Source organism: Apis cerana, linkage group LG8 (assembly GCF_029169275.1).
Source record: "Apis cerana isolate GH-2021 linkage group LG8, AcerK_1.0, whole genome shotgun sequence".
NCBI lineage: Eukaryota > Metazoa > Arthropoda > Insecta > Hymenoptera > Apidae > Apis > Apis cerana.
The window spans coordinates 6,196,515-6,210,291 of NC_083859.1; the positions used below are offsets into that span (position 1 = coordinate 6,196,515).

A 13,777-nucleotide genomic window follows, 5' to 3' on the forward strand; every position below is an offset into this window, starting at 1 on the left:
TACAGTTTAATAACAAAACACTATTCTCTTTTTAATAATTCATAAAAAATTATTTTTGCAGGAAATTTTTAAGATATTTATTGTTTCAATTAAAGAAAAAAAAAGAACATCACATTGTATCATTTACAAATTAATATAGAATTAATATAGTTTTTATTACAATATTAATAATTAAATGGGTTGAAAAATCAATATTAATTTTTAAAAAAAAATGTTTAAATTTGATTAAAAATTTGATTTAAATTTTTAAATTTTTAATAAAATTTCAAGTTTTTTAAAAAGATAAATTGATGAATGTAAATATTATCGTGATATAATTAATATAATTGAAACTCGATTGTATATAAAAAATGATAATTAAAAACTGATTGATGAAAGTTTGATTGCTTCTAAACTTGTTGCATTGATTAAGAAGTATCCAGGAATTCTATTTACAGGAAGCTTAATTATTTAAAGGGATGCTAACCAATTGATAGTATCAAATCAGCCTTATGCAATTTTAAATTGCTAATTTAATAATTTTATTTATATCATATTCTTATTGAAATATAAAATTTAAAAAAATCCATTTACAAATATATATTCTAAAAATAAAACAAAAAATTCAACTTTGAAATGATTCTGATTTTTGAAGAAATAATTTATAAAAATCTTTTTTTTTGTATAATATAAAGTATTTTTTTAATTTTTTTAATTAATTATATCATGTTTCAAATTGTACAATCCATTCTGAATGATTGACTATTTTAGTTGAATCAAGCAAATAATTAGAAATTTGATATTGCACGATTTAATATTTCCAATAATGGAAATACACATTCATATATGCAAGTCCAATTTTCTATATAAACATATCAATACATATATAACTTCGTTAACGAATCCATATCTAATATATCAAACATATCAAAGAAATATATTTTCAAGAAATAATGAATCTCTTCTGTTAATTAATTAAAAAAATACAAGTGAGATACATGTATAAATATACATAATACAAAATCCTAAAGAAGATATATATATGAACATGTTGAATTATTTTTCATATAAAATATTGTTTCGATAATCCTGCAAATGACGCCTGGAAAGATCATACGCGTTGAATGGTAATAAATTGCACACTTGAAATTGGCAAGGACAAAACCACGTTCATTTATACCTGACCTCAGGGCAACATAGGTATGCGACAAGATTTAATGAGATTAGGGGTAATTTCTGCAATAGGTTTGCCAGCGCACCAAATGGACGAGGCTCGAGGGAGGATAGTGGAACGATAGGAGGCAACCGGTTGCGGCTGCAGCTGCGGCGTCGGTCGCTGCACCTGCAGCTGCAGCTGCGGCGACGACGAGGCTGCCGGTAGCGGCGTGTAGACGGTGGCTGAAACGATGCAGAGCACCGGCGACTACTATCAAAGGGCGCCGAGATGCTGTCCAGGAAGGAACGCGAACGCGAATGCGGACGCGTTGAGGATCAGCGCTTCCGTGAGGGGAGCGGAATTGCTGTGTTGTTGCTGCAGTTGCAGCACGGCAACATCTACCAAGACGCCAGGATTGTTGGCCAGCTTAGGAGTCTGCGTGCTTGTGCTGGGGTACACGCTGCTTGGTGCATTCGCTTTTATGGCGCTGGAAGGTGGTCTGAAGTCGGTGTGTAACAATTTCTTCAATAATAAATTCTGGCAATTTAATAATTTTAACAATGCTAATAAATTCTTTGCCAAGAGATTGATATACCTATGGAAATTTATTTGTATTAATATTATATTATATATTATATATTAAGAATAATGAATAATGTCTTATATATTGATAAAGAAATTAGAGATTTTGAACATATATTAAAATATATGTATATATGAATTATAAATAATACATGCAATATAATATAATAGAAATATCTATATGAAATTTTATTTTATTTATTTCATATATACGCGTATATTTAAAATGTGAAATAACTTATTAATGAAATATAAAAAGAGATAGAACTAAAATATTTTTTTTCTTCTCTTAATTTTTTGAAATTGTTCTATACATATATAAATTTATCCACAAGTTATGAAATGTAGTAATGTAGTCATTAATTGATTCTGAATTTTTAAATAAATTATATATATATAATAAATATTTTTATTTTTCTATGACAGGATTCAGCGAACGACCTGCTTGTTTCCACGGGTTCAAAATCTGAAGGAGGATCGTATGCGGTACCTAATATTGAAGATGATACTATGGAACTGAGAGCACGTACCGTTGAAAAACTCTGGAGTATTACAGAGGATCTGAATGTACTATACAAGGAAAACTGGACGAGGCTAGCAGCAAGAGAAGTGTTTGAATTCCAAGAAAATTTGGCTCGAGGTCTTAAGAGAACTTCTTCGCAGTACGAACCATCATCTCGATCTAGGGAACATTCCATGGATAGGAGACCACATCGAAGATGGACTTTCAGTGGTAGTTTGTTGTACTCCCTGACTCTGATCACCACCATAGGTGAGGACATACATTTTTAGTAAAAATATAAATATTTTTTTATATACAATTTTTAGAACGATATAAAAGATATATAAAACTTATATATATGTGTATATATATATATAATATTCATATTATTATACATCATATAAGTTAAAAATAAATAAGATAGAAATTAACTTGTATGACGTGTCATATTTTCAACAATAAGTAAACTTTTAAATAAAAATTCTATATAAAAGAATAACATAAAACTAACTCCAATTTACAATTCATTTGCAATCAAAATATATCCATTACATTTCCAATAAATGTTTCACATTCAGTCTTCCCTCGTTCTCTTAATAATGACCGATTGTGATACCATTTGGTTGATTGACATTTCAGGATACGGTAGCGTGGCGCCTCGCACAGTCTGGGGTCGTTTGATTACAATAGTGTACGCTCTAGCCGGGATTCCCTTAATGCTAGTCTATTTAAGCACGGTTGGTGATGTCCTCTCAAGGAGCTTCCGCCGTTTGTATGGCCGACTGTGTAGACCAAGAAATTGCAGTAGAAAGCAACAACCACCTCCACCGCCACCTCCTGTAGGCGGAATTATGAGCAAAACTTACAGATACGATAACCATGTCGATTCAAAATCTGGAAATTACTATTCGGCTAGTAGAGAGAGCTCTTGCGATGATTTAGGAACTAGAGGCACCAGTAGTGCCATCTTATTGGATTGTGGAAGCGAAGGATTGCTTCATGCTACTACTAGCTCTACTGCTGCACTTCAGGTATAATGTATTTTATTCTGAAAATATGATTTTATATTTAAAAAATGATTAATATTAGAAAATTTGATTGATCAATTAATGAGAATAAGAACAATGAGAACACTAGATGCAATAGAATTGGGGATAGTCTGGATTAAAAACAAATAAAATAATAAATTAGAAAAATTATAAATGTGCTCACAAATTTAACAATTAATATATAACTTAAGAAATAATCTAAGCATATATATCATACTTACTTATATTAAAAAAAATATATATATAAAAACACAATATCATAATATATAGTATAATTGTATATAACATTATAATAAATATTTCAATCTTTATCAGGATATGTCGTCGGGAAACAGTAAACGTCATTTTCATCCATGCTCACTGTCCCTATCGACGAACTCGTCACCAGGCTACGTGGTGGAAACGAATCCCGTGAGGATACCGATTAGTCTTTGCTTGGTGATTATGCTGATCTACATATGCGGTGGCGCGCTAATGTTTAACCGTCTGGAAGGTTGGAGCCTCTTGGAAGGTGGCTACTTCTGCTTCACCAGCCTCGGAACCATTGGTTTCGGTGACTTAATGCCCGTTGGACGAAACGCCGCATCCGCTACTCTGGAGGAGCTCAGCTTGTGCGCCTGCTCACTCTACATACTTGCTGGGATGGGCCTGATCGCCATGTGCTTCAACCTCGTCCAGGAGGAGGTGGTACGCGTGGTCAGGGTCTTCGGTAGAACCTGCGGCATGTCGTCGGGGGTGGTGGTCGGACCTATCGGTGGTACAGGTATCCCTGATGCAGGCATTCGACGGGGAACCGCTAATTTGTTCCGGACGAGAAGTTATTTTATTCAGCTATGCTTTAGATTCTAATTTGAATGCTTTGAGTCTGATGATAATATATATTATATATAAATATAGATAATACTGTTTAAAAACTAACAGTATTTCTATGACAATATTGATATTATTATTGTATACTTATATTTCCAGAAATAGAAATGCAATTATTGACAAATTGTTGATTAGATTAGGTCTAGATTTATCAAATTTTGTAATAAAATTAAAAAAAAATTTAGAATTTATATTATATATATTTTATATTAGTTGGAATTTTAATTTTTTCTAATTAAATCCTGTTAGTTTTAACCTATTCATAAATTGATAAATTGATTTAAACATGATATCTGAAGCAATTATATATTTTTCAAACATTTGGAAATATAATATAAATATAAAATCAAAAATATTTATTTTCTTTAATTTAATTTAATGAATTATTAATGCATTTGTCACCTTAAATTCTATATATTTCTTAATATATCAAAGGAATTATATAATAATATAAACAATTATTTATTTTTAACCTTATTTAGTTATCAAAGCTTTAGTTTTTTCTTTCAAAAGCAAGACGTCATTTCCAACTCAGGCTCAAAGTGTTAAAGGAATCACGAAACAAATATCAAACTCGCATTCGCTTGCACGTAGAGCGGTTCTGATCCACTCGCGTCGGGGATTTCGATTGGGCATCTTGACCACTCTGCATAACCCCTTCATTAAAAATGCAAAAAAAGAACCATTTTAATCAAATCAAAAGCTAAAATTTTTTAATTCATCTTTCAAAAAACTATAAACCCTTAATATATTTAACAGGTACCAGTCCTGGGCTCAAGGCCGACTTGGATGACGGAGGAGGTACCAGTGATTCGCGATTGTCCGAACAAGAAGAAGAAGCGATCGCCATGTCCATGGTGCCAACATCCTGACAGCATCAGGCTAGGAGTCCCGCGGACGGGAAGCTCCTGGCCCACACGTCCAACACTGCCATAAAACCATCACCAGGTCATCATTCTCTGCCACGAAAGAAAACATCCGAATCCAGAAATTCTTCGACTCAACAGTTTCAACGTGCCCAATCTTTAAGACGCAGCTGTCTGTCTCCAACACAATATCATCATCACCATCAACATCGTCAACAAGAAAGTTCCTTACACTTCGAGTACTTTGTGCCTAGAAGCGTGAGTGAGTTCAATCTGGCAGCAGCGGCGGTTACAGACATGGCTGTGCCACCACCGCCACCTACTTCAGTTTTACGACCATCCTCAGCTGTCACACCACCGGTACCTTCGGCATCTAATTCCGCATCGACGAATCAGTCTAGATTATTGGAATGTACAGGAACGGCGACAAGAAGCCGCGAGAAGATGGTCACGTTTGAGGATGAAGGCGTGAGTTGTGCCACCTCTACGCCCACAAGGAAAAATGTTTCCGGTTTGGAGAATGTTTTCATGTGACGCTGCAATCACGGATGATTTTGTGAAGGAAAATTTAAATTTAAGTGGATGAAAGAATATTGGTGGAATGTTCTGTGTTTTGGCTATATCAAAAAAACGATAAATAAAGTTTTAACATAAAAAATTCAATGGAATTATTTTGGAGATTAATTATATGATGAATGAATGTTGATTAACAATCGAAAAAAGAAATAAATCGAACAAGAAAAATTATGTAGTAATATATTTCTTCTATACGACCAAAGAAATGCAATTAAATCAGATCACTCATAAATCAATATAATTAGTACTTTTTCATTATATTATGAAAAAAAAGAATATAAGATGATTTGTGACGGGTCTCTGAAAAAAAACCTTGTAAAGTATGAGTGAAGTGTTTGTGTATACATTTTCAGATTAAACAATAAGACATGAACTTCAAACAAATGAAACGTGTCTAAAACGAAAATCCATAAGTGAGAATTTTTGAGAATGGTTCGCCGTAATGAAAAACATTAGATTTCTACCATTTACATTATAACTATTGTTACTATAATAATATTTAATATTCTTATCGCTGCTGATATTCTTCTTACCATTATCATTGCTAAGTGACTTGAAACGGACGGATTTTCTTCGCGAGAGTTGTGTAAATTATTGAAATGTATTAGAATACATCACCTCCTTTTCCTAAAAACATACTTATTTTAATAATGAGTGAGACAATCGAAAGTAAATAATTATTCATAAAGAAAACAAATTTAATAAATTTTAATTACTTACTTTAATTTTTTTATAAATTTATTTTAATAAATATTTATTATATATGTAGTATTTATTTTTTCTTCATATAAATAGAAAAAATAAATGTTTTAGGAGAAAGAGGTAATGTAAAAAACGAAAGAAAGATGCAGCCTTAAAAAAACACCTAATAGGTGATTCAATTAATATTATTATAAAAAGACAGATAAATATAAAATATAAAAGAAAGACGTGCACGATCACAAAACAGTCTGTTCTAGTATAACTTTTAAGGAGAGTCATTTAATCAAATGTCGAACATTAATTTTAATACAAGTTCAATAAACAAGTTTACGAATAAAACAACCATGTAAGTGAGTGGTAACAGTGAAATTTATCGTGCAAAATGAAAAAAATGATATGTTTCAGATGACATGTAATGAATCAAGTCCAATCTTTTCGCGCAAACCAATAGACTGGCAAGAAAAATATCACTTAATCTCCAATCTGGATTGAGATTTAACAATATTCAGATATGTTGTTTGTACACGAATTTCTTTCTTGACATTCATTGGATTTTCATTAAAGAGAGAATTAAAAATATCAAAAAATCACAATTTTACTTAGTGTTTTTTTAACTTTGAATCCTTGAAACTAACATAATGCAGATTATTTAGCATCATAAAATGTTATTAAATAAATAATATTTTTTCGATACCTAATTCTATTTATCTAAATATTTTCTCATTCTTTTACTTTCTTTTTTCATTATAAAAAAATAATAATAAAAAAACTAAATAATTCAAAATTACATTGAAAGAAGAAAAACAAAGTTTTTTTTTATAAAACAGAATTTTTAAATCGAAAATATCATGTTCGTAATAAATTAATTTTTTATAATTTTAACTCTTTCTTGTATCTCATTTTCTATTAATATCGCATTATTTGTCGTATTATTTATTAAGTTTAATATATAGTATCAATTTGAAATTAATATTTTTAAAATATAAGCAATATAAAAGCTACAATAGATTACTTATCAATGAAGCTTATAATTTTTCCTGCAATGTATATCTGTCACTTTTCTTCGTCGTCCTCACAATAATCCCATTCTTCTTCTTGCAAATTTGACCTAAGCATCGATGGTGCTGCGCTCTCTTCTGGTTTCGAATCGGTATTACCAGCAACACAAGTTACGTTACATATATATCCTAGAGAAAAAAAATTTGAAGATTATTTAGAAAATAATATTAAAGTATTTAATATGCTTTCAAATAAATTTTTCCACATGAAAGAAGAACCTCTAATCTTATCCATTAAACCTTTATCCTTTTTTGCTTCTTCTTCTTCGTCAGATTTTTGCATTATATTTTGATAAAAAGTAAAGCCAATGTCCATTGCGTGATTAACTATAAATTGAAGAGTACAAAGGACCATAATAAGTAATATTGGTAAGCATAAAGTAGTTTCTACATCGTCCAGGAAAAGATTCAGCCATTCCGGTAATAAATCGCAGCTCATCTTCGATTAAAAACGTCAACAAAATTCTGGAAAGCGTTTAATATAATCCTTTACTTCATACAAATACTTAATAACGATCTTCTTAGACAAATTGTTTCGTTGTCAAAGCGGGTTTCGTTGCGAAACAATTTCGTGAAGCATATTCTTGTTAATTTAGCTGAAGAAAGAAGTCATGCCGAAATACACTTGGACGTCTTTTTTACAGCACTGAATCAGTTCAAAAGCTGAATGTTTTATAAAATCGATTATCGAATGATTTATGAACTTCGATTTTGTTAAGAATTTTCAATAAATAAATTTAAATGAAAAAAGTTCCAATCGAAATCGATTTTAAAAAAAAAACACATTCAAAAATTTTATTTTACAACAGAACAAGAAAGAAAAATTAACATAAAAATCAAACTTGCTTAAATTTAAAAGAATAGAATTCTATATATTAAATATAAGACGCATCTGTTTCGCCATCTAGTTTATATCAGTGAAAACTATAACATAACCTCTATATTACGAATGAAATATCAAACTTTGTTTATATGCATTTATATAAGTTTAATATAAATACATTATTACGCATATAAATACATTATTGCAATAAATTTTTTTTATGAAACAAAAATGTCTACTCGTTGGTAAATACACATTTCTTATAATAATAAAATTAATATACGATTTAAAATGCATTTAAAATATATATATTGAATAAACTATTCTATTAAATTAATTTATATATTATGTATATATATATGATTTTATTTAATTTTGTAGGTATCCTTTATATCAAAAAGGTAACCCACAACTTAGAATATTTCTTCCAAATTTTTGGATGAAACTTGTAAAACCTCAACATAACCAACCAAAAAATGTAGTAGAATTTCACGTTTCAATGGAAATGACAAAAATTGATATAAAAAATTATTTAGAAAAAATTTATAACGTTCATCCTGTGTATGTAAATACTAGAATTGCTCTTGGAAAAACGTATAAGCCAGAAAAATTTGTTGTTAAAGAAGATGATATAAAAATAGCTTACGTAGTTTTAGTAAGTATTAGAAAAAAAATTCATATTTTTAATAAAAATATTTTTGATATCATACAATATATATTATATTAAATAATTAAATAATATTTAAAAAAACATATTATTTTTAGCCCAAAGATCAAGTGTTCGAATTTCCTAATATAATTCCTAAAGATCAGCCAGAAGAAATCAAACATAAAGAACAAACAGATCAAATAGAAGCTAACTTTCATAAGTTTACAGAAAAAAATAAATGCCCTGGCATTCCCAGTTGGTTTAAATAAATTTATTTAATATAAAAATAAATAAAGTTTAATGATATTAATCTGTATTTATCTTTTTATGTCTCTACATTTGTTACAATAACATAAAATAAATACATTGTTAACATAATAAAAATAATTGAAATAAGTAAACGAAATATTGATAGAATATATGTCTACTCATGATAGTAAAATGTGATAATAAGAATAAGAAAAATATTATTAATATATTTTAACATCAAATTAAATAAAGAATATAATATTTTTAATATTTAATATTCACTCAACATAAAACCATATGACTTACATTGAGGACATTGAGCAATATCAAGCAAAAAAATTGTCTGCAAAAAGGAAAGAAAAAAATTACTAAAAATTAAAATTAATTAAAGAGGAAATAACTTTTTTTCATTCACACTTCATTTAAGGATACGATACATTAAAGACAACACACCTGTGGATGAATAGGACAGAAATAACGTACTCTGCCCTTTGTCAAATAACCACAAACATTGCAGAGCACAAAACCATGTGGTCTATTACAAAGACATTCATTGGAAGATAAATTGCTTTGTGCTATTCCTCTTCCTCTAGCCATTCTCATTGGATTACGATTGCCAAATTTTGAATTGAAATACATTTTGTATTTTCCTAATTAAATCATTAAACATTTATTAATCAATAATTATAATACAAATATTCTTTAATAAATATTATAACAACAAATAAATAACAATTTATATATATATCTTGAGAAATAGTATTAAAGTAAACGGAATACAGAAAAATTTATCTTTAATTAGTATTTCTTAAAATGCATTGATAAATACGAAATTAATAAAAGACGCATTTCGAATCATAAATTCATGACACAAATTCCAATGCGCAAACATGATTCACTCGTATATTCACGACGGTTTTGGTACTCTCGAGCAGCGTTTAATTTCCGGTTTGCAAGTAATAATCGCCTCTTTGTAGTTCGCTTTTAACGTTTAATTCACATCGTTTCGACAAAATGAAACAGTGTTTCATATAATACGTTTGCTATAAACGTAAAAGATATTACGATACGACCTCAAAATAATAACTGACCACAAAGAATATGTGAAACATCCGTATTATCGATATATTAAATTTCTTTAAATCTCAAATATCTTTTTAAATTATTTATCAAATGTCTTTTTAAACTATTCATCTTCTTAGATAATTATATAAAACAATTTTTTAAATACACGTATACCTTTAACAACCACTTGTTCTTTCAAAATAATGAATCGCGAAAAGCACTGTAGTATAAATATGTATTTATTGTCACATGAATTTAAATGCGAAAAGGAAATTTAAAAGCAAACTAATTGGAAGCACAATTTGGAGATATCACGAATTTAAAATAATTTTTTATTTTTAGTACAAGAACTATACGATTTCATACGTCTTACCGGTCGACACGCTAGCGCGTTTCTGGCACGTAAAATGATCGGTCAACAAAGATAGAAAAAAAATAAGAGCGAAGTATAAACACACTTGAAATCAGCCGGTTGTGCTTTAACATGAAAACAAACTATTCATTTCGGGCTCAAATGTTGATTTATCATAATATAACCAAATCAGTCTTTTTTCTATAGAAAAAGATTCTCTCCTCTAACGAAAACGATTGAATTTTTCAAAATTATGATCGATTTGCAACGAAAAGGATGTTACAACAAAAGTAGACATGGCAAGAAGGTACTATAAAACGATAATCGATCATTTAATCGACTTAATTTAAAACTCTAAATACACAAAAAAAACTTTTATTTGCTAAAATATTATAATTATATGTAATATAATTAATTTTAATATTAATTTATCAGATAATATTAAAATATATATTGTAAAATAATTAAATTTTAAATAATTATAAATTAAAGATAACATGTATGTTAGAAAGAAAATAAAGTAAAAATACTGTAAATTAAATATGAAATATTAACCGACTGTGTTTAACTTAAATTTTATTATTGACTCATTTTTGTTTGTTTATCACATTCGAGGATCTCCATGCGCGGGAATTCGATATACATAAATTTTCGAATTTTGTGTATCCACGGTGAATCGATTTAACTCGTAACACTAAAAGGCATGGCGTCCGGTACAGTAGTAGAAAATAAACGTGTAGCAAATTTAAACGTATCTAATAATCATGGCAGGTAAATGAAAATGAAAAATATATGAAAAAAAAGAATTTATATAGTTAATAATTGGATCTAATTATTATAAATGGAGGAAGAAATTGTTTCAATATTAATGTGATTAGCTATATTTCCTTTTTCTTCTAGAAAAATTCTAAACGTTTACAGAGTATCGACAAGTGGAACGGACAAAACGAAAGTGACATTTTGTACAGATGTGGACAAGTCTGTAATCGTACATAACTTTGAAAAGAGAGGATGGGTTCAAGTTGGTCCGGAAGATGATTGGAATTTCTATTGGTAATAACAATTTAAAATTAAAAATATTATTATTTTTTGTTATTATTTTATGTAAAAATTTTTTATTAATAATTATTATTTCTTTACGAAATAAAAAAAAATAAATTAATTCTTATATAAATAAATTATTTTGAAATTATTATAGGGCAGTCACGCAATCATGCAGAAACATATTCAGCGTAGAAACTGGCTATAGGATGGATGACAAACAGTTAAATATCTTTTAAAAAATATAATAAATATTGATATTGATTTTGATATAAAAAATTTATAAAATTTGATATATATATATATATATTAAAAATTTTGATATATATCATATATTGCTTTTAGAATAATCAATCATTTTCCGAATCATTATGAATTGACACGAAAGGATCTTTTAGTAAAAAATATAAAACGTTATCGGAAGGAATTAGAACGTGAAGGAAATCCTTTGGCGGAAAGAGGAGATGGGAAATATATTTATCTTGATTTCATACCTGTTACGTTTGTTTTGCCAGCAGGTAGAATATTATTATTATATCTATAATTGATATATCTAACATGATGAATTCATCTTTAGATTATAATATGTTTGTGGAAGAATACCGTAAATCACCGCAAAGCACATGGATCATGAAGCCATGTGGAAAATCACAGGGTGCTGGTATATTTTTAATTAATAAATTAAGTAAATTGAAAAAGTGGTCTCGAGAAGCAAAAAATCCATTTAATCCAAATTTGACGAAAGAATCATACGTAATATCTAGGTACAAAATAATATTTTGCAATTTATATTAAAATAATTAGAAATATTTATTTATTTTATAATAAATATATAGATACATTGATAATCCGCTTTTAATCGGTGGCAAAAAATTTGACCTTCGTTTGTATGTTCTTATTACATCTTTTCGACCATTGAAAGCATATCTGTTCAAATTAGGATTTTGCCGATTTTGTACGGTTAAATACGATACTAGTATCCAAGAATTGGATAATATGTACGTTCATCTTACAAATGTATCTGTACAAAAACATGGTGTGAGTAAATTTTTCGTTTCTTGAAAAAAAAAAAGAAAAAAGATAAATAAATAAAAAGATTCAATATTTCTATTGCAGGAAGAGTATAATAGTAAGCATGGTGGTAAATTAAGCGTGCACAATTTAAGATTATATTTGGAGAGCACGCGTGGTAAAACAGTTACAGAAAAACTGTTTGCAAACATCACTTGGTGCATTGTACATTCTTTAAAAGCTGTCGTTCCAGTTATCGCAAACGATCGACATTGTTTCGAGTGTTATGGCTATGACATCATTATCGATAATGATCTTAAACCATGGCTTATAGAGGTTTTAAAATCTTTTGATAATTCTTTTTATTTTATAATTAAAATTTCATTATTTTACTGTTTATAATATTGATTAAGATAATATTTGGCAATTATGAATATATTTATTACTATTATGTTTCTGTTATATATTAATTCTCCACATATATGTAATCAAGAAATAATGACTTGTATTTATAATTATATGTAATCACATATTATATATATATATGAAATATGAGTAATAAGTAGGCAAATGTTTTATAAAAAAATTTTTTATTTTATATTGATCTATAACTAACATGCATGTCTTTGCGAAGTTTTCTTTTTTTTCCACAGAAAATGAATCCTGTACAAGAATTGATATCAATATTTTTTATTGAGTTCGCCTTTGATGAAATATATTTAAAATACATTTTTCTCAAGATATGATTTTATTGAACTCATTCTTACTACTGCATTATATGTATTTTCAAACTTCACTCATTTCATTTCTTCTTATTTTATCGTTTCATGCTAATTCTTTTTCCATTTTTAGGTAAATGCATCTCCATCACTAACGTCTACTACAGTGAACGATCGAATTTTAAAATACAAATTAATCGATAATATAATCTCAATAGTCGTTCCACCCGATGGTGTCCCGGAGTAAGTCTCACATTAATCTCTGAAAAATCAATGTTTTCAATATTAATTTCGATTTTCAACAGCGTAAGATGGAACAAATCTCCGCCACCGGAAGCACTCGGAAATTTTGAACTTCTCTTAGACGAAGAATTATGCACTCAAGAGGACAAAGAATATTCGTCAGCGAAATATCGAAGTTCTTCAAGCAAATGGAAATAAATATTCAGGTGTTCTCAATTAACGAGAAGAAGAATTAATAATAAACGTTATTTTATGCGTATATTAATTTATGAAAAACATGTATCC

At 28.5% G+C, this 13,777-nt stretch overlaps 4 protein-coding genes across 11 annotated transcripts; 3 read left to right on the forward strand and 1 right to left on the reverse strand.

The window, feature by feature from the left end:
- Window positions 1-1,357: 1,357 nt before the first annotated feature.
- LOC107992609 (potassium channel subfamily K member 18) lies at window positions 1,358-6,880 on the forward strand. Of its 2 annotated transcripts, none has more exons than XM_017048605.3 (5): window positions 1,358-1,643; window positions 2,144-2,489; window positions 2,859-3,250; window positions 3,584-4,031; window positions 4,898-6,880. In XM_017048605.3, the coding sequence occupies exons 1-5, from the start codon at window positions 1,386-1,388 to the stop codon at window positions 5,008-5,010; spliced, it is 1,557 nt and encodes a 518-aa protein (XP_016904094.1). In that variant the 5' UTR covers window positions 1,358-1,385; the 3' UTR covers window positions 5,011-6,880. The 2 variants fall into 2 exon arrangements, with proteins under 2 accessions (XP_016904094.1, XP_016904095.1); XM_017048606.3 differs by having other exon boundaries at window positions 3,584-3,955.
- Window positions 6,881-7,199: 319 nt separating this feature from the next.
- LOC107992588 (uncharacterized) lies at window positions 7,200-11,027 on the reverse strand. 4 transcript variants are annotated; one of them, XM_062078346.1, is made up of 5 exons: window positions 10,301-11,027; window positions 9,515-9,711; window positions 9,368-9,404; window positions 7,581-7,667; window positions 7,200-7,469 (listed from the first exon to the last, which is right to left on the reverse strand). In XM_062078346.1, exons 2-5 carry the CDS (start codon window positions 9,698-9,700, stop codon window positions 7,336-7,338), a joined length of 444 nt encoding a protein of 147 aa, XP_061934330.1. In that variant the 5' UTR covers window positions 9,701-9,711; window positions 10,301-11,027; the 3' UTR covers window positions 7,200-7,335. The 4 variants fall into 4 exon arrangements, 2 of the variants coding, with proteins under 2 accessions (XP_061934330.1, XP_061934329.1); XM_062078345.1 differs by lacking the exon at window positions 10,301-11,027 and having other exon boundaries at window positions 7,560-7,667; window positions 9,515-9,700; XR_009830878.1 differs by lacking the exon at window positions 7,581-7,667 and having other exon boundaries at window positions 7,423-7,469.
- Window positions 7,725-9,218, forward strand: LOC107992587 (large ribosomal subunit protein uL23m). The gene is made up of 3 exons (XM_017048541.3): window positions 7,725-8,408; window positions 8,545-8,818; window positions 8,929-9,218. Exons 1-3 carry the CDS (start codon window positions 8,395-8,397, stop codon window positions 9,079-9,081), a joined length of 441 nt encoding a protein of 146 aa, XP_016904030.1. The 5' UTR covers window positions 7,725-8,394; the 3' UTR covers window positions 9,082-9,218.
- LOC107992592 (polyglutamylase complex subunit TTLL1) lies at window positions 10,646-13,696 on the forward strand. Of its 4 annotated transcripts, none has more exons than XM_028664221.2 (9): window positions 10,646-10,785; window positions 11,400-11,531; window positions 11,677-11,742; window positions 11,865-12,037; window positions 12,097-12,283; window positions 12,356-12,557; window positions 12,636-12,866; window positions 13,383-13,492; window positions 13,555-13,696. In XM_028664221.2, the coding sequence occupies exons 1-9, from the start codon at window positions 10,775-10,777 to the stop codon at window positions 13,688-13,690; spliced, it is 1,248 nt and encodes a 415-aa protein (XP_028520022.1). In that variant the 5' UTR covers window positions 10,646-10,774; the 3' UTR covers window positions 13,691-13,696. The 4 variants fall into 4 exon arrangements, with proteins under 4 accessions (XP_028520022.1, XP_016904037.1, XP_061934320.1 ...); XM_017048548.3 differs by lacking the exon at window positions 10,646-10,785 and adding an exon at window positions 11,065-11,249 and having other exon boundaries at window positions 11,379-11,531; XM_062078336.1 differs by lacking the exon at window positions 10,646-10,785 and adding an exon at window positions 11,065-11,249.
- The last annotated feature ends 81 nt before the right edge of the window (window positions 13,697-13,777 follow it).